This window comes from Urocitellus parryii, chromosome 11 (assembly GCF_045843805.1).
Source record: "Urocitellus parryii isolate mUroPar1 chromosome 11, mUroPar1.hap1, whole genome shotgun sequence".
Lineage (NCBI taxonomy): Eukaryota > Metazoa > Chordata > Mammalia > Rodentia > Sciuridae > Urocitellus > Urocitellus parryii.
Window position 1 is genome coordinate 35,634,641 of NC_135541.1, and position 27,742 is coordinate 35,662,382.

Consider the following 27,742-nt stretch of genomic DNA (forward strand, 5'->3'; position numbering starts at 1 on the left):
TCACTCCTCTTTCAGCGCATAAAGCACATCATCCTGGCTGACGTTGAGCCGCACACGAAGGAGCAGGTCGTTCCTGCTGGGCTCCACCAAGAGGAGGCGACAAGAGCCCAGACGGGAACACACAGCCATGGTCTCTGACATGGTTGGGTATGGCAGTCCCTCCATCCTGCACAGGGCCACATGTTGAGTGTATATCTAGATACAAAAAGGACAGGTTAAGAGGAAGGGAAGTCCTGGGTCAGTATCTGACCATTGCTTCCTTGGGAAAATTATAGACACCTGCTGCCCAGGATAACAAATAATCTAGAAACATTAATGGAGAATGGAATGCCAGCCTATGAATCAGAAAGCAGCATGCCTGATTCTTGGCTATCATTTGCCTAAACATGCAATACTGGGCAAGTTCACTTTTTTGAGCTTCAGTTTTACTTATAAAACATAATGCACATTCCTTATGGGTTAATAGGTATACAATGACTATTAACTGTCATTATTACACAAATAGTCCTGGTAGTCATGGTCTGAATTTCACAATTGAACTGACAACATTTAAGTCATGTATTGCTACATGGGTACTTTATCAGATACAATGAGCAGATGCCAAGGCATGACTCCTGCAAAGCACAAAGGCTCAAAGAGAAAACTGAATAAAGGAATAAAGGGAGGGAGGAGGAAGCTGCAAACACAGATTGCTACCCTAATGCTCCTCACTGGGTCAATCAAGTCAGTAGCATTTATGGTCACTCAATTCTAAATATTTATATTTAGAATATACATATTCCCTTCTACCAAGACTGGGAGTGTAATAAGAGCAAGGATGTTAACCAATTCAGCTTGGGGTTCCCAGTGCACACTACAGTTAATGGCATACTGCAGAGAGATGTTCAGGAAATGGTTAACAAACTAAAATGAAAGTCACTCTTCATAAAAGAACTTTCTCTGGAAGGAGACAATAAAGGGCAAAAATATGATCCATAACTAAATGTTCACAAAGCCATTTATTTTTAATACCTTTTTAAATTTTTTGGTACTAGAAGTTGAATACAGGGGTGCTTTATCACTGAGCTATATTCCTAGTTCTTTTCATTTTGAAATAGGATCTCATTAAGTTGAGGTATACTTCAAACATGCAAACCTCTGCCTCAGCCTCCCAAGTTGCCAGGATTACAGTCATGTGCCACTGCACCTAGCCCCAAAAGAATTTATAACTGACCTATTAAAGAAGCTAAAGGGAAAATGTTTTCCTGTTCCCTCTAATATATACTCACAGATATACACACTGTCATGAATATCTTTAATAAATACCTACAAACACCAGTTTTAAGGCAAGAGCCCTAATGATTCCTTTTAGATGATCTAATTGAAACTATGCTCTTCATAGACCAATTTGATATGACTGTTTTCAAACATGGCCTCAATCTGAAAGCCTTGTCTCCATTCTAACATAAGCTGTCTGAAGAGTAGTAATTTTGGCTTGTTCATCTCACTTCTTGAATAAAGTTTGGCACACAGTAGGCCTTCAAGTTAATATGCAGAAATCAATTGCTAAAGGCATCTTCTTCTGCAACACACCACAACATCCCATGAGTTCTAGATTCTACAGCATGGCAGGGTGACTACAGTTTACAATGACCTACTCCACATTTTCATGAAGAACTAGAGTAGAAGATTTTCAAAGGCTCCAAACATCAGGAGGATGGTGAGTTAAAGCCAGCCTCAGCAATTTAGCAAAGCCCTAAGCAACTCAGCAAGACCCTGTCTCTAAAGGACTGGGGGTGTGGCTCAGTGGTTAAGCACCCAGGTTCAATCAGTACCAAAAAAAGGTACAATTATTATGTTAAATTAAAAAGAACAAACTATTTAAAATCACATAAAAATAGGTATTAATCTGGTATTCTTAAGCAAAGCCAGGGTGGCTCAAAATAAAGACAAACTATTATACACTGATTATAATTTTCATATATTTTTAAAGCCCCAGATTAAAATCTAGAAGGATTTGAGAAAAGAAGATCAACCACCTGTTGAAATGTTGCTTCTTCCAGTCCTGACCGATGGAACTCTGCAAGGATGGCTCTCAGGAAGCCCTGTTCCAGGATGGAGGAATTTCTTAAAGGAAATGAGATGTGAGTTTTCATAAGGTTGCACCACCAACCCCAAGGAAAGCTAAATAAAGCTTCTCTGTCTTTAGAGAGAAGGAGAAACACTGGGAAACTATTTTTTATGTAGTTCAATAAGGTTCCTCCCTTGATAAGTCTCAAACTGAGAAAAAACACCACTTTGGAAAAGGGAGAATACAGAAATTAACTGCACCTGGAATTACACTAGCACCTCAAAAACATCCGTGTTCTCATTTCATGAGCTGAGTTCAACATGCAGTGAGAAGCCAACTGCTTCCTTCTTGTTCCCATAGTGGTTTTACTCACTAAACTCCTTACAGTAGCTCAATAAAATGGCAGGTATTCACCTGTTTTCTTGGGTTTGTTTCTGCCTCCCTGACTGACCTATGCCTCTAAGAAAAAAAATTATGTCTTTAGTAAAGTAAGTCGAATGAGTTTCCTTTAAGTTCAGAAAGGAAAGCCAGTTTCCAAAGCCTTCCCAGGCTGTAGACTGCCATTGGTCTTTCAAGGAGATTCAGGGAGCAAACATCTTACTTGATGGCAGTGATATACGATGAGGAGAACATCTCATCCACAGCTTCCATCAAGTGGGCCACAGTGACCAGGCCAGGGGAGTCAGGCTTCTCATGGGAGAACTCGCAGATTTCTGTGGCTCGCCTGCAAATGTCTAGGCAACGTCGTGCATCTCCAGAGAGGGCCGCTACCTACAACAGGAACATTTCATTCTGAGGTCCCCCCATCTCAGCTCAGGAGAATAACCAGCAGATTCTTTTTTTTTTTTTTAATATTTATTTATTTTTTTTAGTTTTTCGGCGGACACAACATCTTTGTATGTGGTTCTGAGGATCGAACACGGGCCGCATGCATGCCAGGCGAGCGTGCTACCGCTTGAGCCACATCCCCAGCCCCACCAGCAGATTCTTGTTCAGCTGAACAGGAAAAGCAATTCTGAGAATGGACTTCTACACAGTTTAGGACTTAGCCCTGCCTGGAAACCTTGTGGATGTATAGGACTAAATTATTAACATCATACCTGGGACTCTAGTTCTAAGTCCAAACCTTTGTCTTGGTTTTATGGATAATTCCACAATGGAAAAGGTAAAAATTCTCAGCCTTATTTATTATTCAGGGAATTTAGTTTAAAAAAAAAAAAAAAAAAAAGAAGAAGAAGAAGAAGAAAGAAGAGTGCCCCCAGAAGCAGCCAGCCAAGGCCAGAGGCTGAGGAGAAGTCTATCTGGAGATAAAGCCAGAAGCTAGCTCCTCTGCAGCATGTGGTTATTTGGGGGGATGGCCCAATCAATGGCTAAGAGAACCAGAATCAAGGGCAGGGGAAGGGAAAAACCCCACAAAGCGGGAGGACCCAGAGGACTCTGTGGTGAAATGAATCAATCAGACCAACCCTGTCCACAGCTCTGCTGTTGCTCCTTCCTTACTCAAGCAGCGAGGTTGAATGGCTCTGATCCCCCTTCTCAGGAACCATCTACTCTCTCCCACAATGACTTAAAAAGTCATGTCTCCCAGGATTTTCAGAATCACTGCAGTCTGCAAGGGCCAGTTAGTTTCTATTCCCAGTATCTCAGCAATCTTCACCATTCATCTGACTACCATCAGACTGCTGGGCAATATCTCTGAAATGATTACCATTTTCCAAAACTCATGATATGCTAAGTTTAAAAAGCAAACTACATAGGCCTATACGTACCCAACACACTAAGACATTAAAAGTAATCATTTCTGGAAAGTAGGGTTATAGGTAGTTTTTAATGTTTTGTATAATATCTGTTTTCAGAACTCAAATTTAAGACATTGAAAACAAAAATCATTTTTCTAGGAACCAGGACAACTTATATCAACTTATATTCTTTTCTTCCTCTAATCTCCAAGTCAATTAGTAAGAATGTCCCCTAGATTTGTCCTCCTTATCACTTTTCTTTCCTCCCGTCACCATCCCTGCCACCCATTGAAACAGCCCAATAGTGGTGAACAGAATGGACAAGAGATGCTAAGAGACCTAAAAACAAAGACAGAAGGGAACACTGGGAGGCAAGAAAACATCCAAAGCAGCTTTCACCCTGAGGATGTCTGTGAACATTGGTGATCTTTTAAGGTTCTTTTTTACCATCACTGGTGCGGGGAAGACAAAGACAAAGCTAGGGCCTACCATCATAGACTCTAATGGGAGACCCTCCATGAACCTGGAGCTTGACCTCCACTACAGCCTCAGTGTAAGCATGAATGAGACTCATCACACAGAAGGAATGGCAGGAGAAATTGCCTGTTTTGACATGGGGTGTTAATGAGTGTGGAGTAAAGTAAACTCCCTGTTTTTCTAACCGCAAGCCTTCACAAGAATTTGGAGCCAAAATTTATGTGGCACCTCCTAAAATCCTCAGTGAAAAATCATTAAAAAATGGTAACAACTGGTGGTGCCCCTAGGTGATGGCTAGAAGTAAAAACAAATTCTAAATGAACTCTACTTCAACTCAGGTCTCCATTAATTTTCAGAAAAAGGAACAACAGGATAGTAGCAAAAGTAAAATACAGGTCAAGGCATTAAAAAAAAGTAAACAAGGAGCTGGGGATGTGGCTCAAGCGGTAGCGCACTTGCCTGGCATGCGTGCGGCCCTGGTTTGATCCTCAGCACCACATACAAACAAAGATGTTGTGACCGCCAAAAACTAAAATAAATAAATATTAAAAAAAAGTAAACAAGTCTATACGTGCATCAGAATCAGCAGAAATCAGAATCAGACCTACAAAGAAATAAGTATGCTTCTTTGTACATAAATTAAAAAGTAGTCAATCCTCACAAAAGGAAAGTAAGGAGCATTAGAGTAGTAAAAAACAATATAATATTACAACAATGACAGAGATGGAAAAGTGGTGGTGACTTAGACTGGGGAATCCAAGAGCAAACAGATGCGCAACACAATTTAGAAGTTATATTTAAAATCTTCAAAATGGCTGGCCCAGTGGCACACCCCTGTAATCCCAGTGGCTCAGGAGTCTGAGACAAGAGGATCTCACATTCAAAGCCAGCCTCAGCAACTTGGCGAGACCCTGTCTCAAAAATAATATTATACAATGTAGCTGTACATTGTTTTGGAGGCTTTAGGAACTGTAATAAAGAAGGAAATAATAGAAATATTAGAAAAAAATTATAAAATTATCTTTTTTGTTCCTCATATGATTGTATATCTAGAAAATCCTACTAAAAAACCACTAAGATTCATCAGGCACAGTGTTGCATGTCAGTAATCCCAGTGGCTTGGGAGGCTAAGGCAGGAGGATTACAAATTCACCGCCAGCCTCAGCAATTTAGCAAGACCATGTCTCTAAAAATAAAAAGGGCTGGGGATATGGCTCACTGGTTAAGCACAGTGGTTAAACATGGGCTTAATCCCTGGCACCAAAAAATAAACAAACAAACAAACAAACAAACAAACAAATAAATAAATATTCAAAATGCTAAAGAAAACCTAAGTATGGTTGCATATACCCATAATCCGGTAATCCCAGGGACTCCAGACTGAGGCAGGAGGATGTCAAGTTCAAGGCTAGCCTTGGCAATTTAGCAAGTGGTGGGGTAAGGGAAGGGGGTGCACAGGGCTAGGGGGTTAGTTCAGTGGTAGAACATTGCAGGGTTCAATCCCCAGTACTCCGGCACTACAAAACAAAACAAAAATAACAACAAAATCTTCATAATGCTCAGGAGTTAGTAGTACTAGAACTTGAGGTAAAGAGGAATGTTTGGCTAGAAAACAAGAAGACTGGCTGAAAATTAAGAAAAGTTCAGAAAGTTAGGAAAGTAACCTTAAAATGGCCTTGATGAGGAGTCAACAAACTATGTTCCCCAACCACTTGCAAAAGCAAAGTTGGGTAGACTCAATACATAGTTATGTTCTACAAAGCCTACATGTTTACAACTAGAAAAAGTATGCTGACCCAAGGTCCCTCTCTCATTTCATATTGTTGGGTGCACATTAATGGTGTCACAGAGGGAGCAGTATGAGAAAATTTGGGGTCTTTGCAAGGATAAGGTAAAATCTTGGGGCCTGTCTTGGTCTTATTGCAGGAGAGCAGTGTCCCTTACCCAAAACAGATTATTGCATGCATGCTGAAATCTAAGACGTTTCCCCTCTATGGCACCATTCCATACCCCTCACTTCCAGAACGCTGCCCTCTTGGCAAGACATGAGAAGCTAGTCTAGGAAACCAGACTACCCTAGTAGGAAAGAATGATTTTGTAACTGTCCCCAGATTTTGATTCAGCAAACAAGACCTACTTATGTGGTCAAAGCTCCCTATCAGCTTTTCTGTTTTTTTTTGTTTTTTTTTCCTGAAGGGAGGAGAAGAGGCAGGGACAGGATCTCAGTTTATTGGCAGGCCAGCTATTAACTCAAGTGATTCTCCTGCCACAGCCTCCTGAGATGTCAGAACTACAGGCATGTATCTAACTCTAATCAGCTATACTTGAATGAACAAATAAGACATCTGAGGAAAGTCACCAATAATGCAAGACAGATACCAAAACCAACCACCAAAAAGCATCTTGGACGGGGGCTTGTGTTGTGGCTCAAGCAGTAGCGTGCTCGCCTGGCATGCATGCGGCCCGGTTCGATCCTCAGCACCACATACAAACAAGGATGTTGTGTCCGCTGAAAACTATAAAATAAATATTAAAAAAAAAAAAATCTCTCTATCTCACTCTCTCTTTAAAAAAAAAAAGCATCTTGGAGGAAAAAGGGAGAAAATCATCTCAAATAAAGATGATTAAAAGGGGGGAAGGATCATTCAGAGAAAAAAAAGAAGTCTGAGAATATGCACAAGAGCAGAAATGAATAATTCTACCCATAGAGGGGTCAGGGGTAAACTCTGAGGAACTCTTTTCCAAAATGCACAGCCTGGAGTCAGACATCATGTATACTCACCTAAACCAAGCACCTGATTCAGGACCTAGTTCCAAGTAGGAGACACTGGCATGTACTGCTGCTGTAGCCACTCAGGGTTCAGATAATTTTGGGCAAAACAAAACTAGAAATAACTCTATGATTCTTTTAAGTGCTGAAATATTTATAGATGTATGGTCTTTTTCTTTGAGCTTAAAGCAGATATTTGGCCCACTTTGTTATCAGCAGCCTGAGAACAGTCTGTGGTTGAATCTAAGTTGGCATTCTCCTCGAGAGCTTGGAGGACAAAGATATCCAACAACTCACATCTCCTAGAGTGTGTGCTTTGCTGCAAGTCAGTCAGGATCTCATCTTATTCTCCCAATGACCTTGTGATGTAACTATTATTATTCCCATTTTTCAGAGGTGAAAATGGAAGCTCTTAGTAAGTTTCCTACAACTTCCCCCATAAACTGTTAGAGTCAGAATCCAAGTCAGATTCACCTACCTGACTATACCATCCTTTTAGTTATGAAAAACTGCTTGCTCCCTGAATCAATTAATGTTTGTATATAATCCCACAATACTCATGGCCTTCTAAGTACTCACACAACAGGAATCCTTAAGAACTTTGTTTCTTTCTTGGTATTTATTTTATAGGACTTCCTAAAGTTTTCTTCATCCCTGGAATACCCAGCACAGAGCCTTGCCCATGGCAGGTGATCAGCAAGACTTGCTGACTGGTTTGTGGGTATACCTAGGAGTTCCCCAAAGTAACTTACCTTCCTGGCTACCAGCTGGATGGCATCATCCTCAAAGGCCTTTAAATGCTTCAGTCGGGACACTAGGATCTGCTGCAGCTGGCTGTGAGTATAAGGCTGGAAGGACAATCTGGTAAGGCCCTGGGGAGCAAAGAAGATAGGGGAACAAAGTCATTGACTGCCCATTGATTATGCAGGTGGAAAATCACTCTCAGAACTCCAAACCTAATTCCCAAGCCCACACAACAATTTACACATTTCCTCCCAGGACTACTGCTGCTTCCTGCTACTGTTATTACTGACAATGGCCAATGGTATCCTATAGTGCAGTAGTTCTCAAACTACTTTTTTGTTTTGTTTAAGATCCATTTATTGTAACAGAATCATTTGGAAATAGATGCAGAGGTGGTTGACTCCATGTGGCCAGGAGGATCACAGAACCTATGCTATGCACTGCACAGCCTGGGGCATCCCTTATCATGTGACATTGTGCTTCCTGCTGACCTGCAAAGCCCAGGGAGAGTGTGAGTCTATGTGGCTCATTCTTCTACTTCAAGTACCTAACAGGTATCAGGTGGTAAGTGCTTAGTTATTGTTAAAAATAAACATCTAGGACTATATGCAGTTTAAAAGTAAACAAGTCAAGTGTGACGTGGTTGCAAAGGCCTGTAAACCCTGAGGCAGGAGGATCCCAAGTTTGAGGCAGATTGGGAAACTTAGACCCTGCCTCAAAATAAAATAAAAATGGGTAGGGATATAGCTCAGTGGTAAAGTGCCCCTGTGTTCAATCCCAGATCCTGCAAAAACAAATGAAAAACTGCACAGGTCAGCAGAATGTCAAGAAATGATATTTGTAGAAAATCATGCAATGGCCTTTCATTCGGACATAGAAATTATGACAAGCAAAAACTATATTTCTTGACTTTTTGTAAGAATATTCTGAGAACTACCTTGGACCTACCAGTCGGCTTGACACCCGGTTCATCATGATCCGCTCTGGCAGATCCATGGTGTTGGCAATGGCCAGGACTACCAGTTGGGCCTCCTTATGAGTGGGCCAGTCAAAGAGATTGTACATTATGTCTTGTTTGTGAGTCCACAGAAGGTCAAGCTGCCAGGGAAAAGGACACAGACATGGGGTTCATTAGAGAGTCAGGATCCTAGAGTGAAGATCTATGACACTCTTTAGTTGCCCAGGTCACACCAGCAAAACAGCAAAGAAGTCAATGAACAGGCCTAGATGAATGCAAAAGGGATCCAGCACTTTCTCCCAGCCAGCACTTGCTTCTGGGACATCATAGTTAAATACTGCCCAATTCTTCTCCAGTCCTCCCAAGGGCACCTCACCTCATCCACAAGCAGAACAGTAGTTTCCTGAGGGGACCTGCCAGTGCAGAATCGCTTGGCTAGCAGTTCTGCAGCATGGTTTGCTGTTGCCTTCTGGCCTGTCAGCTTCTGCATTGAGGAAAAACATGTGGTCAATGGTAAGAATTTTATTCCCCTGGGATAAAACAGGAAGCTATTTAGTCCAAGGACTTCAGTGTACTATTCTCTGCCTTCCATTTTAGTCTTAACCGTAAACTGAAAGGATAGGAAAAGGCACTAGGAAAAGGCATCTAAAAAGATAAAAACTGTGTGTTTAATATGCAAACAAGTGCCAGTCTCAGTGCCAAATGCCTGTAATCCCAGTGGCTTGGGAGGCTGAGGCAGGCAGTTTGCAGGTTTAAAGCCAGCCTTAGCAACTTAGCGAGGCCTTGTTTCAAAATAAAAAATGTAAAAAGGCCCGGGGATGTGGCTCAGTATATAAGTCTCCTGGGTACAATCCCTGGTGCTAAAAAAAAAAGCAAACGAGTCACACACTGATCTCAGAAGCCCATTGTGCACCATTCTATATGTGGACATTACCTGCTCCAAAGTCACAGCTAATGAACAAAAGAGTGAGGCCTGAATGGTAGACTGCCTCTCATCCCTATTCCATGGCTTGTCATCTACTTCCTCAGAGCTAAAGACTTTCTTCAGGTTTATTCTTTATCCAGCTCCTAATCTTAAGGAAGCTACCGCTGCTACCACTACATGAAGAACAATGCCTGTACATCACAAACATGAAATACACAAAATTAAGCAAACCTTTCCTTTAACATGTGCCAGTAGGAAACATTATTTTCCAAAAAGGCCAGAGAGCTTTGCTTACCTGCAAGATTTGCACATAGACTTGGTGGGGCTCTGTCAGTTTCATGCCATTGACCTCAATGTATTGAAAGCGAGGAACATCGTCTGTTTGGGCTGCCTGCTGTAGGCAGCGTATCACCTCATGCACAGTGGCAGTCTTTCCTGTTCCAGGGACCCCAGAGATATACATGCACCTAGAGCAAAAAAGGAACACCGATAGGCTGTCTTTGCTGGCTACCTCATGCTAGGAAGCACTGAGACCCCAAAGATTCCCTGGATGTGGGGACACTTAGGACCATACTTGAAAGCTGGTTGGAATAGACCATTAAATCATTCATTCTATAAATAATGCTGTATGCAAACCACCCACCTACAGATGACTAGTTTCATTTTTTCTGAAAGGCAGAAATCCTACCTTTTTTAGTGTGGTGCTGGGGATTGAACCCAGAGCCTTGTGCATGCGAGGCAAGTACTCTACCAACTGAGCTATATCCCCAGCCCAGAAGTCCTATTTTTTTTAAGATTTTTTTTTTAATATGGACACAAGAATATTTTAACTTTATTTATTTGCTTTACGTGGTGCTGAGGATCGAACCCAATGCCTCCCATGTGCAAGGCAAGTGCTCTGCTGCTGAGCTATAACGCCAGCCTCAGAAATCCTACTCTTATAGAACAAAATAAAAGCTGCTTCAGAAGCTAGGGGTTTCAGCAATGGTTCCCCTTATCCTCCTGACCCTGGGTAAGCAGGCCCTCTTTCCCAGATACTGCCTGCCTCAGCACAACTTACCCTCCAGTACGGTCAAGGAGTTTGCTTTCCACAAAATTGTAGATTCCCTGGAATTCCTGTTCCCGACAGGGAAGAGATTCAGGAACAGCAGAAACATGTAACCTACAATTGGTAGTAAATGGAAGAAAAAGAGGATTTTGGAAGCATTTCACCACCTACTCAATAATAAATGAAAACCACCTGTCTAGCATTCTGTGGGAAAATGGAATCACAAACTCAAAGGGATTCCTTCGTTCTCAAATTTCTCCATAGACTTCCTTTCCCAACCAATCACTCCAGTGGATCTCATGTTACAAGAGTTTCTGATTACTTAATTTCTTTCTTTCTTTCTTTTTTTTTTTTTAAAGAGAGAGTGAGAGAGGAGAGAGAGAGAGAGAGAGAGAGAGAGAGAATTTTTAATATTTATTTTTTAGTTCTCGGCGGACACAACATCTTTTGTTGGTATGTGGTGCTGAGGATCGAACCCAGGCCGCACGCATGCCAGGCGAGCGCGCTACCGCTTGAGCCACATCCCCAGCCCATCTGATTACTTAATTTCTGACAGGGTCCAGGCTTTTGCATTTTGAAAAAGTCCCCATATGGTTCTAAAGGATACTAAGAGGTACATCTTGACTAATCAGCTCCTATCCCTGAGAAGATGGTGGCAGTTGACTGGAAGATGACTCCCCCAAGACCCTGTGTCCATGTTAGCTCATCCAGATGCTACTTGACAGGCTTCTTTCTAAACACACTCACTTTATTCTCTACCATTATTATGTATACCAATGACTGCACACTCCCCTAATTTATGTGAAGCAGAGGCCCCACCCTCCTACTCCAAAATAGTACTACCTCAGTCGAGCCTCCTCCAGCATGTTGGATGGCTCTGGGGCCGCCAGGTTTCGACTCCGGATCTGGGGAGTGGCAAGACGCAGTGCTCTAGTCTTGGCCTATATTCAAAAAGAACATGATTTAGAAGGAAAAACAGGGCAAAACACCATCCAGGACACATCACACTGATCAAGTAAAAGAGGAGAAGTGGTGACATCCTCTGTCTTCCTGGCTGCATAAAGTATCATGACTTGCCCCCTCTACTTCACATTACACACCCACTTTGTCCAAACTTGGTCTGTTTTTCTAATTTACACAGTATATTAGAAAAGTACACACACAGTATCAGAATCTGGAAACAGTGTTAATCAAGGGGAAAGAATGAAAAAGTACGGATTAAGCTGGATGTGGTAGCACATGCCTACAACTCCAGCTAACTGGCAGGCTAAAGCAGGAGAATCCCAAGTTGAAGGACAGCCAAGACAACTTAGCAAGAAGCTCTCTCAAAATATAAAAGGGCTGGGAATGTATCTCAGTGGTAGAGCACCCCTGGGTTCAATCCCTACTACCAAAAAAAAAAAAAGTAGATATAAGGAAAGAAAAAAAAACCCACTATTTAAAAACAATTTTCTTGAAAGACAAGAAATTTAAAAAATCTCAACTACTATGTCCAAAGAGAGGAGAGAAGAGGAGCTGTAAATTGGGTTTGAGACCTAAGATCTTTTGTTCAGCCTGTTTAAAAATATGGTTAAGTTTAGTTCAGGACTTCCACAATCAACAACACAGTTATGGAGTAATCTCATCTGATTTTCCCACTACAAACCGAGGATCACTGCTCAGGCTCATGTTCGATCTCCTTTTCTCCTTGCTCCTGGCTGGCTGAGGCAAGCCTGCTTCTGTTCCCTCCTTTTTACTATGTGTGTGCCACTGACAACCATCTCTCCACCTCTGCCTCAGAAAGAAAGCACTTAGACTCTCTGGCTGTTTAAAATCCTATTGGTGGGGGCTGAGGTTGTGGCTCAGTGGTAGAGCGCTTGCCTAGCACATGAAGGCCCTGGGTTCAATCCTCAGCACCACACAAAAACAAACAAACAAAATAAAGGTATTTGTCCATCTACAACTAAAAAAAAATATTAAAAAAAAAAAAACCATAAACTATTGGTTATGGAGAAAATAGCAAAGAATAAGAAAACCTGGCTGAGAAGGTAACAAGAAGCCTGAAGGACTTCTGGTGTTCTTTTTTATTATGCTGAAGGTACCCCATAGTCTGTATACCTTCTTTTTGGTGGGACTCAGGAAATGCAATCATGCCAAAACAAGAGGGAACTGTTGCATGTTTGAGGAACTCCAGGTAAAACAGTCTCCAGACCATATGTAATCTATTGGATTCCCTTCCTTAAGGCTTTTGACTTCAACCCAGGTTCCATCTTAATATGGAAAAAATGACTATCAGCTTTATAAAATGTTGTATTTCTCAATGTATTCCAAACTATTAAGATGCTCTATAAATTAAACTGTTTTATCCAACAGTTCTCAAACATATCTGAACATAAAATGGTCCTTAACATTTTAAAATGTTCTGCTAAAGTCCCTTAGAAAGCAGAAAAGACAGCCATTTCTTCTCTTCTATTATACGGTTCATTATCAACACCTACATGGTGCTCCCAGTTTCTCTGCTATATTGCATTGGACAACAAAACCAACAACATAGCTCATCAGCTCTGGATTCAATTTGCACTGAGCACTAATCATGTGCAAAGCACTCTGTTGGCACTTGCTTGGGGAAACAAAGTTGAGGAGTCAGTTTTTGTACTTCCATCAGGAAGCTTGGCTCTTGGTTATTTGATCCTCGACCTTAAAAGGAACTTGAAATCAAAAATCATTGTAGTCTTGATTCATTTTCAGATCTTGGGTTCACTTGGGTACATTCTTCCTTGGACAATTCAAAAGGTATAGCTTTAGATATGACAGACCTGTGCTCAGAATCCAGATTTTACTATGTGATCTCAGCATTTGCAACCTTTAAACTAACGGACCCTTCACTGGAAAATAAACCCTGAAGGACCTTACCACTTTCTTTGGTGTCTTGGAGGGGTTCTGTATGGATGGCTTCGAGGAAGGCCGCAGGTTTCTGGATGCACATCTGGTATTTCTCCTTGGAAGGGCTGGAGTGAATTCCTCTTCCTCCTCATTGCTTGAGTCTGAATCCTCTGTTTTTGGCAGGAACTCTTCCTCTTCTTGGTCACTTTTATTACTTTCTAAAAACCTGAAAGGTAGGGACATATTATTTTCTCATATTCAGTGTTCAAGCCTAAATAAGAACTCCATAAAAGTCAGTGTGGATTAAGAGGCATTATAGCTTCTCCTGCCACCGGTAACAAAGGATCTGTCCCACTTCTCAGGCACTTGCTTCTGAGACATTCTGCTAATGGTGTTATTTATCTCATTAAGGACCTCAACAACTTTGTGATTTGTATATTAATATTCCTACTTTATAGAGGAGAAACTGAGGCTTAGAAAAATTAAATAACCTAACCAAATTTCACTGATTCAAAACCTCAAATTCAAATCAAGGTCTATCAGAATCAAACTTCATGCTTTTGCATTCCACACCATCAGCAGAGTTGCCGGCAATGCTGGTTATGGGACAATGGGAGGTAGTGCAGTGTTTCTTGTCCCTTTCATAATATGACATTTATGTGGATCTTACCAAAATTCCAGATATGCTATCAACAAATCCACAAATAACAAACAATAGAAAAGGCATTAAAGGATAAGGTCATGGATGTCCTTCAACATTTATGCTTTTTTCGCTACCCAAGGGCAGTCTTACCGTAGATGCTTCCTAATTTGATTCAAAGTCAAGAGAAAACTCCGTCTTCGGACTCGATGGGAAGTAGTGGTAGCTTGATTTTGAGCTTTTGGTTCCTTTACCTTCCTGTAAGATGTCACAGCAAAGTTATGGGAAACAGTTTTGGGAAGCAGGCACTAGAAGATAGTCAGATGAACTAACTGCCTCTTATTCTTTTTCAGCTATCTTGGAAAGAGTTAATCACATTTTGCTAAAAAATGTATAAATGAAACTGAACTCAAACTCAGGGATAAAAGTTTGCCTAAATCTTATCATTTAGATCCAACTTGTCACCTCCCAATTATAGACCAGAACACAGTAATCCCAGTTTCGTCTTTTTGTTTCTGATATATCCATGAATTTACTCTGCACCCAGGTTCAAAGTCAGCAGAAATACATATATATGCATATATATATATATATATATATATATATATATATATATATACACACACTCAATATAAAGTATTTATTGTGCAACTTATTGTGAGTTAGGTGTTGGGAGTTTCTATTCAGGAAACACTAATATGTAATTTCTAGCTGGTCACGTTTTCATTTGTACAGTTCATCTACAAATATTATCTAGTGTCAACTTTCAAAGTTTGTTCTAGATGTATTATCTTCTGTTATATTTGAGAATGGTTTCCGATTTTAAAACACCAACATGGGCTGGAGATGTAGCTCAGTGGTAGAGTGTTTACTTAACATGCATATAAGGCCATAGCTTCTATCCCAAACACCAGGAAAAAAAAGAATCCTTAAAATACCAACAAAGTGATTTAAAAATGATTGTGAAAAACTGGCAAAGAACCAACAGCAACTAATAAAATCCTGAACTATGAGGCAATGCAGGTTTGGGAAATATCTTTCTACCACAATGATCCTCAAATGACAACAGGGTATGTAAGAATCATTCAAAGAACATGTCAAACTACAATCCCAGGGCCCTGTGCTTGAAGCCCAATTCACCAGGTATGAGAAGAGGCTTAGGAATCTATTATGCTCCCTGATGATTCTGTGACAGATCTACAACCCACTGATCTAAGTTACCTGACTACAACCCACTCATTTTATAAAATCACACAAAAGATTTTGATTTGCTCCATGGAACAGGGTAAAGTCTCTGGGTCACCTCTTTTTGATGTTTTCTGGTTTCAGAATCACAGAAGACACCAAGGATCTCTGACCCCCTTTGACAGGAGTAAGTCTTTTCTCATCACTGATCTGGGTGGTTTTCAAAGCCGGTACTCGGGTTCTCAGGATCAGGCAAAGTTTAGGTGAAGACTTCTTATCATCCTTGGCACAAAAGAGTTGAGCCTCTCCAGTTTTCTCTGGGGTTTTCCGAGCTACAGAAGACATCTCACTTCTATGTGAGCGAGACCTCTTGGTATGTGAGGTAGTTTCAGAGAAGTCCACTTTTCGCTTAGTTCTTCCTGAAGAATCCAAGGAAGCATGTGAAGTCAGAGGGGACATCCTAGTGTTAGGTGTCCTAGGGAAACCTAAGCCCAAGAGACATCACAGATGTGGGCATGTTAGACTTAGCAATATTCACATTCTCAATCTCATTACAACTAAATTCAGTGAAATTATGCAAAGATTTGTTATCTATACTTTGAATTATTCCATGATTTCTTTCTCTTAGTTAGGTAGCTCTAATTATTTTCTGACTTCTAAATTTCACTAGAGATTCTCCTGCTTAGCACCATAAGTGATGTTTATTTCTTCATGCTGGGGATTGAACCCAGGCCCCTGTGCATGTAGAATGCACTCTACCACTGAGTTATACACACAACCCCTAAAAAGTCAACATCTTTTTCACCCCCGGGTACTGGGGATTGAATCCATGAGCACTTAGCCATTGAGCTACATCCCTACCCCTTTTTTACTTTGAAACAGTGTCTCACTAAACTGTGTACGGTCTCACCAATTGCTGAGGCTGGCCTTAAACTTGTGATCCTCCTGCTTCAGCCTCTTGAACTGCAGGGATTACAGCGTGCACCACCATGCCTGGCCTAAAAAGTCAACTTCTTAGCCAGCTTTTAAGGATAAATGTTCAGTAATCAAGTTTCCCTGATTGTACCAGAACAGTGGTTCTCAACCAGGAGTGATACTTCATACCCTCTATTCCAACGACATAGCATTTGAAGAAATTTATACTGGTGGTGATGTCCCTGAGTAAAAGCGAGGCCCAGATTTTTCTTAACCCAGATTATATCTGCCATTAGAGAAAAAAAGGATTTCTGGGACAACTATCTGAGATCTGTGAACACACAGATCCATGTGGATTTGCCCCGATTTCACCAGGACCACAGGCATAAACCACCCCAGCCATTCACTCAGACACAACTAAACCGTTACAAAGTATGTGCCAGCCACCAGAAGGAAAAAATCGGAATGAGACTCAACCCTGATCCTTATTCACAGAACACTCTATTCTTACTGAGAAATGACGGTACAAGCATCTATAACTTGAAGCAAAATAAGTGTCCTAAATCACCTAGGTACTAATAAAGATGTCTTGTCTTTTGAGACAGACCTTAAGAGAAAGGTAAAATTCCAACAGATGTGAAAAAGGAAGGAGGGGACATGTGAAGAGAACAATGGAGAAACTGCCATGAGTTACAGCAGCAAGGCAGGAAAGCTCTGAGCACAGAGAGCTCACTTGAGTCATGCCCATGGTGTGGGGGACAGGAACTGGCAAGGCTTGAAGAGTGATCTAGTGCTTGTGTGTAAATTGTTATGGAGTCTTTATTCATAATTACTGAAAACTACAATCAATGCAGATGTCCTTACACTGGGAATCACTGTGGTGAAAGGAGTCAGACTCAAAGGCCAGAGACTACGCTTCCAACCATATAATATTCTAGAAAAGGCAAACTATAGAGACATTAGCAAACACATATATGGATACCAGAGACTGGGGCAAGGACTGGCTGACTGCAAAGGGGCATAAGAATATTTTGGTGTGAAACTGTTCTACCTCTTGAAAAAGGTGGTTACATAAATCTATGTATCTACATAAAGGCTTAATCTGCCAAAGGCAAGCATCCCTAATCCAAAAATCTGAAATCTACAATGCTACACATTCTGAAACTTTTAAAAGGTTGACATGACACAACAAGTGGAAAGTACCACACCAAACCTCATGTAATGGGTCACAGGCAAACTGCAGGCACACTACAAGTACTATATAAAACTATCTTCAGTCTAGGCGTATGGAAGGCTTCAACATATGTGAATGTCTAATTATGCATGTGCAATATTCCAAAATCCAAAACACTTCTGGTCCCAAGCTTCAGGTAAGGGATACTCAATCTGTATACACTAAAAAGGGAAATTTTATAGTCTCTAAACTATACCTCAATCAACCTGACTTTAAGGGTTATTTAGGGCCAGATCTTTTTTTTTTTTTTTTTTTTGCTTTTCAAAAGCACTATTTTATTTTGTATCACAGAGTCAAATCAAATCGATCTTACACTCATGCGTAAAACTATTTCCACAAGGGATTAGAGAAAATTAAAATCTTAAAGAACAAACAGTGTATTGCTGCTTTAATATATTCATTTATGCTATTTTCTCTACCAAGAAACAATTTCAAATTCAAAATTAGACACTTGCTATGGTTTTCTCACAGATAAAGTGTAAACCTTTCTGTGACCGGGTTATGCTTCATCATTTCTTAAGAAACTCAGCCATTTTTCATCTTCTTTTTTTCCTTCATGGTTTGCTGCTGGCGTTTCAAAACATATTTTTGAAACTCTTAAAGAAAAAAATCCCTGGACTTGGGGTAATGTGTTATGAGTGGTCGGATATTAATCAGGTACCTCTCCTTGTGGTCACAGGCACAGAGTGTTGTGACTAGCAGCTCCATAAAAGTTCCATCAAAGGGATGGTGCTAGAGTAACAAGTTCTGAGTATGAAAGGTGCCACTCCTGCTGGCTGAGGCGTGATGCTCAGCAACAACAGCTGATGAGAAGAATAGTTAAGGGTGCTCCATGACACACAGAATGCAGGTCTTTCTAAGAATGTCCACTAGTCTAAGCATGTCTCTTGTACAGAAATAAAGAAAAAAATCCAATATAGAACTTAACAATAATTAAAAGATGGAGGCAGAAAAGGAGGAGCTCTGAGATGGAGATTCAACCAAGAGATTTTATTGGGGAGCTTCCCGAAGAGGAAGAAAAGGAGAGGCAGAGAGTAGAGAGAGGAGAGAAAGAAGAGGAAGAGAGGAGGAGGGCAGAGAGGAAGAGGGCAGAGAGCAGAGAGGAAGAGGGCAGAGAACATGAGCTTGCAAGCTTGGGCTTAGCTTGAGAAGAAGATTTACATTAAACAGGGATGAGAGGTGGGAGGGAAAGGGAGTGAGAAGGGAATTCGCATGGAAATGGAAGGCGATCCTCAGGGTTACACAAAATGACACATAAGAGGAAAGGAGGGGTAAGACAAGATAATACAAGTGGAAGAAATGATTTACAGTAGAAGGGGTAGAGAGAGAAAAGGTAGGGCCAGATCTTAAAAGTCTTTGAACATGAAACTAAAATTATCCATTTTATTCTTTTCTTTTTTTTTTTTTTTTTTTTTTTGGTAAATAAGAGAGTAACTCATGTCTAGATTAATACAAATATGTTTCAAAGTCCTGGCCTCCCTCATACCTCATTGCCTGTCTTTCTGTCTCATCCAAAATATTTTCTTCCTCTAATTGTGTAACTGTATCTAAATTCCTTGCCATAACTTTCAAGATCCTATATATTCAATAGTCAAAAAATACTACAATAATTTCTGAAGATGATATTACACATTATTTGTTTTTTCCATTTTTCAAATGTGTTGTATTTATATTCAGCTCCTAAAACATATGCTGTATAAAGAGTCCCAAAATACAACTTAGTAGGATCCAGTGGTGCACACCTGTAATCCCAGTGACTCGAGCGGTCAAGGCAGGAAGATTGGAAACTCAAGTTCAGCCTGGGCAATTTAACAAGATCCTGTCTCAAAATAAAAAATGAAAAGGGCTCGAGATGTGGCTCAATGGTTGAGTATCCCTGGATTCAATCCCTAGTACCACAAAAAAAAAAAAAAAAAAAAAAAAAAAAATCTGAAATCTGGCAAAATTCAAAAGAATTAATGGCATATAACAAGATAGTCTGAGCTCTCAGAACAGCCATGAAGTAACTTTCAGGTTCACTATAAGGGCAAAAAGCAGGTCATAAAAGAATATATCCGGTGTGCTATCCTATTGGGTAAGAAAGAATGTATGCTCGAGCTGGGGGTGTTGCTTAGTGGTCGAGCACTTGCCTAGCATGAGTGAGATTCTAGGTTTAATTCTCAGCCCCACATATAAATAAATGAATAAAATAAAGGTCCATCAACAACTAAAATATATATAAAAATAATTTTAAAAAGAATGCACGTTCATATTCATGTACACATGCATGTGTTATGTATTTAAAATCTGCTAATGTACATAATAAACCAAGAAGTAACAGATTAAATCAGAATGGGAAAAGCCCTAAAATTAAATATAAACAGAAATAAAGAACCAACCTGCATATTACCAATAACAATTTGTTTTTCAGGAGAAAGAAAATTAATCAAAGTGTTTTTATTCATTCTATGGGATATGTTCCAAAGGCATAGAAAACCACAAATAAATTTTTAAGTTTGTGTTTACTTTGGTGGAGGCATTGGTATAGCACTTGTAGAACTATTTTACTATTTTGTGTGTATTAAGATTACTTCAGGAACTAGGATTCTTTCTGAAGGAGAACAGATATAACATGGAAGATGAGAAGGTCCCTGTAGTTCAGATTAGAAGTATCAGTATGAATTGAAGAGTATTAACATGTGTATGGCTCCCTAGCTGTTCCACTGAGGACCTAGAAGCAGATCTTCTCTGCTATAGGGCTCTTGAAGAAACAGCTGATTTCAGGGCTCAAAATCACTGAATCATTAAGGAAATGCAAATCAAAACCATAACAATAAGACAATATGGCTAAATTTAGAGGACATTACACTAAATGAAATAAGCCAGGCACAAAAATATACTGTATGATCTCATTTATATGATGAATCTAAAAGAAGTTGAATTCATAGAGATAGACAGCAGAATGATGGTTACCAAAAGCCAAGCAGGTGGGGAGCAAGTGAATGCGTAGGTTTTGGCAAAGGGTACAAAGTTTCGGTGAGACACAGGAATGACTTTTGAGATCTACTGAATAGCAATAAATAGCAATAATAATTCATTGTATATTTCAAAATAACCAATAGCAAATTTCAAACATATCAGAATAATAAATGTTAGGTAAGTGAGATGAAAGACGTATTAGTTAGTTGACATAACATGGTTGTACACATAAAACATCACATTTTACCCCATAAATGTAATATGGTTAGCATATCAATGAAAAATAATTTGAATTTTTAGAAAAGAAAAACTATCCTCCATGATGAGATAGCACTTCATATATTTTAGGGTAGCTGCTATTAAAAAAAATCAGAAAATTATAAGCATAGGTGAGTACATGGATAAACTGGAACCCTCCCACATTATATGTGGGAACATAAAATGATGTAGCCACTGTATGACAGTTCCTTAAAAAGGAAAGAATTATCATATGATCCAACAACCCCACTTCTGGGATACCCAGGAGTATTGGAAGTAGACTCTTAAAGAGATATTTGTCCTATTGCTTATAGCAGTGTTACTGCAAGAGCCAAAGTGTCCATAGACAGAGGAATGAATAAAACATGATACATACATATAATGGAATATCATTTGGCATAAAAGGCAAGGAAATTCTGACACATATTACAACACGGATGACCTTGAGAACATACTGGTAAGTAAAATAAACCAGTCACAAAAGGAAAAGTCCTGTGGTTCTACTTTTGGGATTATCTAGAGTAGTCAAATTCTTAAAGCCATAAAAGAGAATGGTTTCTAGGGGCTAGAGAAAGGGGGAAGGATTGGAAGTTAATGTTTAATGGGTACAGAGTTTCAGATAGAAGATGACGGTGTTGATTGCACAATAATGTGAATGTACTCACTACCATTTAAAAATGATAAAAATGGTAAAATTCACATTATATATATTTTAACATATGTCCAACCAATATCTGGCCTATTGCTGCACTAATTCAATACTCTTATATGAACTAATATTTTATAAGTGTTCCTTCAGCCCCAGTATGCCCTGAGAACACACTTACTGCAGAGATCCAGCCTCTTCCTTGCAGTGGGGGCAACAGGATGCACAGGCGTTGGGCGAGATTTAGAGGCAGAGTGACTTGATTCAATCCTTTTGGCCACTTGTTTTGCTGTGGTTGAAGCAGGGCTTTCTATGTTCTTAGTCATGGCTTCCACAGGCTTCCGGCATTTAGGGCTGCCTTCTTGTAGTTTCTCCAACTCTGCAAATAGTTCTGGGGACAATGGTCTGAATTTCTTTTCATTCCAGGATAGTTTCACGAAAAATATTTTCTCATTTTTCAGACCCACAGGTATCACTTCATCTGGAGCTAAAGCCACTACCTGAATTTAGGAAGTATACATGAACAGGAAAAGATGAGCCAAGGAAGACTGCATCAGAGCTATGATTAAAAAACATTAAGCAAACATCTCTACCTGTAATGTTATCTTTCCAATCTAAAAAAGCAGATATTGCATAGCATATTAATAGACAACTGAGCACTTATTTAATTGTTTGAAAGACACCAATGAAATGTATAAATTACTTTCATTTTTAAAAAGTTTATTGGCTTTACCTTTTCATTTCTGTTCTCACTCTAATTTGAGGATGCATCACTTCACTCCTAGATAATTCCAGACTTCACATAGCTGATATCTAAATCCTCTATCACTTTCCTTTTCTCCTCAGCCAAATTTTCCCACGGGAGTTTCTGTAAATATGTTCCCCTGCTCAACAATGTTCCTCAGCATGGCCTTGCACCACTAATGGAGCTTGGCTTTCACAGTTCTGCTCATTCCCACCCAACATCTCCTGCCTAAACACTGCCCTGCACTCCATCCTTCCAAATCTACCCATCCTGCAGCTTCAACTTCTATACCTGCTCTTCTCTTCTTTATTTAACTTGGACATTGATTACTACAGTCATGCCAGACCCAGTCTTCCAGCCCATCCATTAATCCAACCACCTAACCATAATAAAAACCACACTTCTCATCCTGATCTAATCCCACTTTAGGGGACTGAAGTAGTCCAGGAATAAGCCATATATTTAGTCTCCAAACTAGTGTCCTGCTTGGCCTACAAATGAGCAGCTCAATAGCTCCTGATTTATTATAAAATCCTATAACACAAATTTGCCTGTAGCAACTAGCACCCTTTGAACTGATTTACTCAAGTCCTTATTTATCAAAGCAGATTCAGCCTCACAATGCCTTACACCTGCCACAATCATAGCTAAATATAATTTTCCATATTTGCTAATTTCTGTTCATCCCTCAGGTCATAACCCAAATGTCACTTCCTCTACAAAGTTCCTAACACATGACATGTGCTCTAAATAAATATTTGTTGAGATGAAATAGGTAGAAAAACAGAAAAAATGATAGGATAAAATTCATTCCCATGGGGCAAATTAGAGCCAGTAAATTTCTGAGGTCATGCAGTTTAGAAGGTAGACGGAAGTAAGCTTCAAGACAGAACTGGGATCAAAGCACCACCTACCTGAACAGAGCCAATGATGGTCTCAGCACTAATGTTGCTGTCACAGGCAGGGTAGTCATACCAGAATATCTCCCGCGCATCAGGCTTCCGTCCCAACAAGTGCTGTTTATGGGCAGGGACTTCACAGAATCGGACAAACCACTGTACTCGAGCACGTTTTTTGGAATGAAGTTCAGAATCTAGAATGATCAGGTATGAAGGGGAGAATTAATAAAATATGAGAACATTTTATTAAGTACTTCCTATGTGCCAGTTCCTGTGATAAGCCCTCAACTATTGAATTCCATACCCATAATAACCCTGCATGTAGGTACTATGTCTTTTACAGGCAAAGAAATCAAGTTTCAGGGACCTTAAATAATTTGTCAAAGGTCATTCGATCCACCAACTACATTCAAGCTGACTCCACCCACATTCAAGCTCTTCTCAGGTTGTTTCATTTCCTAATGGTGTTATCACTGGACAAGGAATTACAAAAGGGATTTGAAAGGATCTACTCTAAACACAAACACTGACTAGTGGATCAATTCTACAAATTGGTAATTATAAAAAAAGCACCTCACAGCAGGAAGGAGAAAAAAAGAATCCTAGCAGGAATCAGAATAGTGACCATGGGGATGACTTAGCAATCACTGGCTTGTAATCTTTAGCTTTATCATTATAATACACCATTAATATCACTGTAAAGGCATACATTCAATAGTATCACCATCACCAACCTCTCTTCTAAACTCTTTCCAGAGAAACTAAAGCCATCCAATGGAGCAGCACACAAAAGGAAATCTAAAACCTCCACACAAAACCCCACATTTCTGCTGATGTGCTCCCCCTGGTGGATTTCAGTTGCATTGTTTTTTCTTCATAACTTGTCAAGTATCTCCCCTGTGTAAATAAAAACATCCTTATCCATTGGCTGTATCCATTCCTTTTCTTAATAAATTGCCACAGGACTATCTAACTCATGCTATTCCTCTTCTAAATCCCTAGGAAGAAGTAGTTTTGTGTAGTTTCTTTTTCTTTCTTTATTTTTAAAGTAACATGTTTTATTAATTTTTTTAATGTGGTGCTAAGGATTGAAACCAGTGCCTCCAACACACTAGGGAGTGCTGCACCACTGAGCCACAACCCCGGCCCTTGTGTAGTTTTAAGTTGTTCTTTCTTCTTAATTCTTCCCTTGGAACCTGGCCAATCCCACCTTCCTGCATGCTCCTGGTCTGCAAAGGGCTCAAGGCTCAGCACTTAATGAGCTCTGACCTTTTCAACCCTATACACAAGTTCCTCTGGAATGTATATAACTGAAGTGCTTTTGTTTTCCTGACTAAACACCAAATGATACACCTTCCTAATCCAACTTACCCCTTAAGGTCCTTGTAAAGATGCACTTGCAAAATTTATTACTAACTTCCTCATCAATTAAAGGATACAAGTATATCACAGTACAAATCACCTATTTTTTTCCTTCCCTCTTTCTCAAACTCATTCTTTCTCTCCATCCTCCAAATCTGCCTTTATGATCACTCTTAGAATTAATGGAAAAGATAGATTCTTGAGTCCTCCAATTCTATTTTACCCACTACTACTGCTATGGTGAGTAAAGAAGTTTTCTAGATGGAAAAGGGAATGGTTGGTGCTAACATGTATAGGGTACTCTGCGCACTGCTGTGAACTAAGGAATCATCAGCCTCTCCTGCTCTTACCTCCAGATTATTTCTATCAGCAACAAGGTTCATTCCAGCCCCAAACTCACCATCTTCAAACAACTCAATCAACTTAGCAATATAGGGGTTTTCTTCATCATGCCCTTCAATCAACACAAATTGTCCAACTTGAATGTGCATCTGAGTCGAACAACCTACTTTCATACATATTTCTCTAGGAAGTAACAAAGAAACATGTTAGGAAATCTTTAAGGGTGGGAAAAGCTCTTCAGATCTTCTGGAACCAGAAAGTGTTCTCAAACTAGAAACTCCCCTAAATAATTTCTCTATGCTGAGCAACTCTCCTACAGGGAAACCAATGCACTCAATTATATTTAAGCCTAGACAAAAATGGGCCAAACTAATTGTTTTAGCATGAATGATAAATATAAAAGTCTTAACACAAACCCTAACTTCCCTCACGTATTGACAAAGAAAAATAAAGGCTTCCCAAGGATGGAGAGCTGCCCAATGATAATACCAAAATTATCGAGCTGGAAAGGACATATTAACATCTTTCATCTTGTTATCATAAAGAGTTAGACAGAACTCAGCTTAAGTAGCTATGACCTTATTTTATTTATCAAATTTTACTAACCAACAACTTTGGCCCATCCCTATTTATTCTATCATCTTCTTCCATCAGACAAACACCCTCCTTACAATCAACACATATCTACATCTCTCAGTCTTCAATTCATGGGAACTAGAATAGGCTGGATCTAAGTTATTAACAGTTTAACTTCGGAAATTGTATTTCCAGCCCAACCACAAGGCCCCATCACTCACTTGTAAGTTTGGTGGTGCAGTTTGCGATCCAGCAGTGGCCTGCCAACCCACGAGTAAGTTTGTCTGATCTTCTGCCTTGTCTGGTAGGGTGCCATGGCTCCTGTGAAAAAGCCTCAACTCTGAATTACCATGGCAAATTCTGATGGATTCTAAGACACAGTCAGCCCCCCTTCCATGAATTCAACCTTTGTTTTCCTGCCCCTGCCTCACCCCACACATTTTAGAGATAGGTAACAATTTCTTTGAGGAAAAAGTAAAGTTCCATGAAGATTAAATATAGGCAATTTGGCATCATTTATGTCTTAAGATATGCCTCATTTCTTCTTACCTAAGGAAACAGGAGGGTCAACATGTACAGAAATACTAGCAACAAGGCACAAGAGGTGTGAAACATCTAACAATGTGAAATGTCTTCACAGTTATGATCCAGATAGGGATTAAAGATAAATGTAGTAAAGGAAACTATTAAATAGTGTCAAGAGCCCAGAGGAACCAACAGAAGTTAGAGGACTGGTTCTTATGGCTATTCAAAAAGGGAAGGATTCCTATAGAAGATTCCTGAACTGAACATGGAAGTTCGTAAATATTGACAAAGACTGAACTCAGTTCCAAGGGATGAAGAAGGTAGGCAAGTGATATTTGGGAGACAGCAATGGGTTTCATCAAGTGTATAATTTCATTTACATTAAAAAAAAAGTTATCAGTGTTACTAAGCTGTACTGGTCTGATAGTTGGGAGTGGCTGTTTCTTTGCAGCTGATAGACCCAGATATGAGTACTGTGAATAGCTGAAAATAAATGCTCATGCTAAAATACAGGCGGGGAAAAGGTACTTTTAGTGATGAAAACAGAAATATGGATGAAAATACAAATATAATCATTTTTACAAAGAATTTGGGCATTACAATCTGATAGTTCTAATAATGATGCCAATCCATTATTTTAAGCAACTTAAAAAATAAAACTTTCCTCTGAATTTCATGTTTTCCTTATAGAGCTAAAATTTGACAAAACTGAGTTAAAAAAAAAAAAAGCCAGACCAACAGAATTATTCTGAATTAATGATTACGAGACCAAAATTTTAGTTTAAGTTGAAAACAACATTCTCCTTCAAAAATTAGTTTCCTAGAACTCAGTGGCATTTTATCCTGCATTCTATTGGGGAATATTTGCAATCTAAGATTTTGTGTTTTTGGAAGTTTTTTAACTTTTGAGGGAACTAATCCAAAAAGGAAATATTGAGTCATTAACAAATAAACTGTTTACAAAAGATACATGAAAGATCACTTTAAGTAAATTAAGAGTATCAATCTAATTTTTCTTTTGTAGTTGTAGATGGACAGAATGCCTTTATTTTTTTATGTGGTGCTGAGGATCGAACCCAGTGTGCCTCGAAAGCTAGGCAAGCGCTCTACCACTGAGCTACAACCCTGACCCTCTCAATGTAATTTTAATGAGGCATAGTGTGAAAATGAATAAAGAGCAAGGAAAATAGAGAGAGCAAAACCAACTGGAAGACTTGCCCAAGTAAAAAGTAAATTTGCATTCATAATATCAAAGTATCTTTTGGTCAAAATTAGTAAACGTGTTTGAATCTAAATAAATGTTTAAGGAAATACATAACAAATTTACCTTCAATATGTTTCTTCTGATGGATGACGTAACACAAAACTTTCAGAAATTAACTTGGAAATGTTAACCTTTTCCACAATGAAGTCAGATAAAATGTGCTATTGAGATACAAAGAAAACACCCAAGTAAATTGCAGTGCTCACTAAGCTCTCATTAAAAAAAAAAAACAAAACGGGGAAATAGCATCTACTACTTCCTTATAAAATCAGTACTTCTCAGCAAACCTTCTACAATTCTCAAATAATCTAACTGTAAAATATATAGCCTAATTTTTCACTTTGACTATGACAACTTATTTTATGTGCACAATAATCTCATTTTTTTCAAACAAAAAACTAGCATAGGGAAAGAACTATGAAATGTATACCAAGAGGGCTTTAAATTCATGCTCAATTATTTTAAATCTAGACCATATTTTAGTTTACTAAAGCAGATATCATCTTTCAAAAACCAAGTCATGGTAAAAGTCTCCTTTACTAGGAGACCAAGAGCCATACTTGATGAGACCAGAATAATGTGTGCACCATAAGGTGTATAATTCCACTTTCATTAAAAAA

At 39.4% G+C, this 27,742-nt stretch overlaps 1 protein-coding gene across 1 annotated transcript; it reads right to left on the reverse strand.

The window, feature by feature from the left end:
• On the reverse strand, positions 1 to 27,200 carry Orc1 (origin recognition complex subunit 1). The gene is made up of 17 exons (XM_026382647.2): positions 27,186 to 27,200; positions 25,555 to 25,654; positions 24,816 to 24,940; positions 23,069 to 23,247; positions 21,587 to 21,909; positions 15,517 to 15,873; positions 14,367 to 14,471; positions 13,604 to 13,799; positions 11,555 to 11,652; positions 10,724 to 10,825; positions 9,959 to 10,130; positions 9,115 to 9,222; positions 8,729 to 8,878; positions 7,789 to 7,908; positions 2,652 to 2,821; positions 2,019 to 2,106; positions 1 to 195 (listed from the first exon to the last, which is right to left on the reverse strand). Exons 2-17 carry the CDS (start codon positions 25,647 to 25,649, stop codon positions 1 to 3), a joined length of 2,583 nt encoding a protein of 860 aa, XP_026238432.2. The 5' UTR covers positions 25,650 to 25,654; positions 27,186 to 27,200.
• Positions 27,201 to 27,742: the final 542 nt, after the last annotated feature.

Coding starts and splice junctions, on each gene's coding strand:
- Orc1 (XM_026382647.2), bottom strand. CDS start 25,649: ATGGCACCCTACCAGACAAGGCAGAAGATCAGACAAACTTACTCGTGG. Junction 2,822..7,788: donor TCCAGCTGGTAGCCAGGAAG/GTAAGTTACTTT, acceptor TTCCTGTTGTAG/GTAGCGGCCCTCTCTGGAGA. Junction 2,107..2,651: donor TCGTATATCACTGCCATCAA/GTAAGATGTTTG, acceptor ATTTCCTTTAAG/AAATTCCTCCATCCTGGAAC.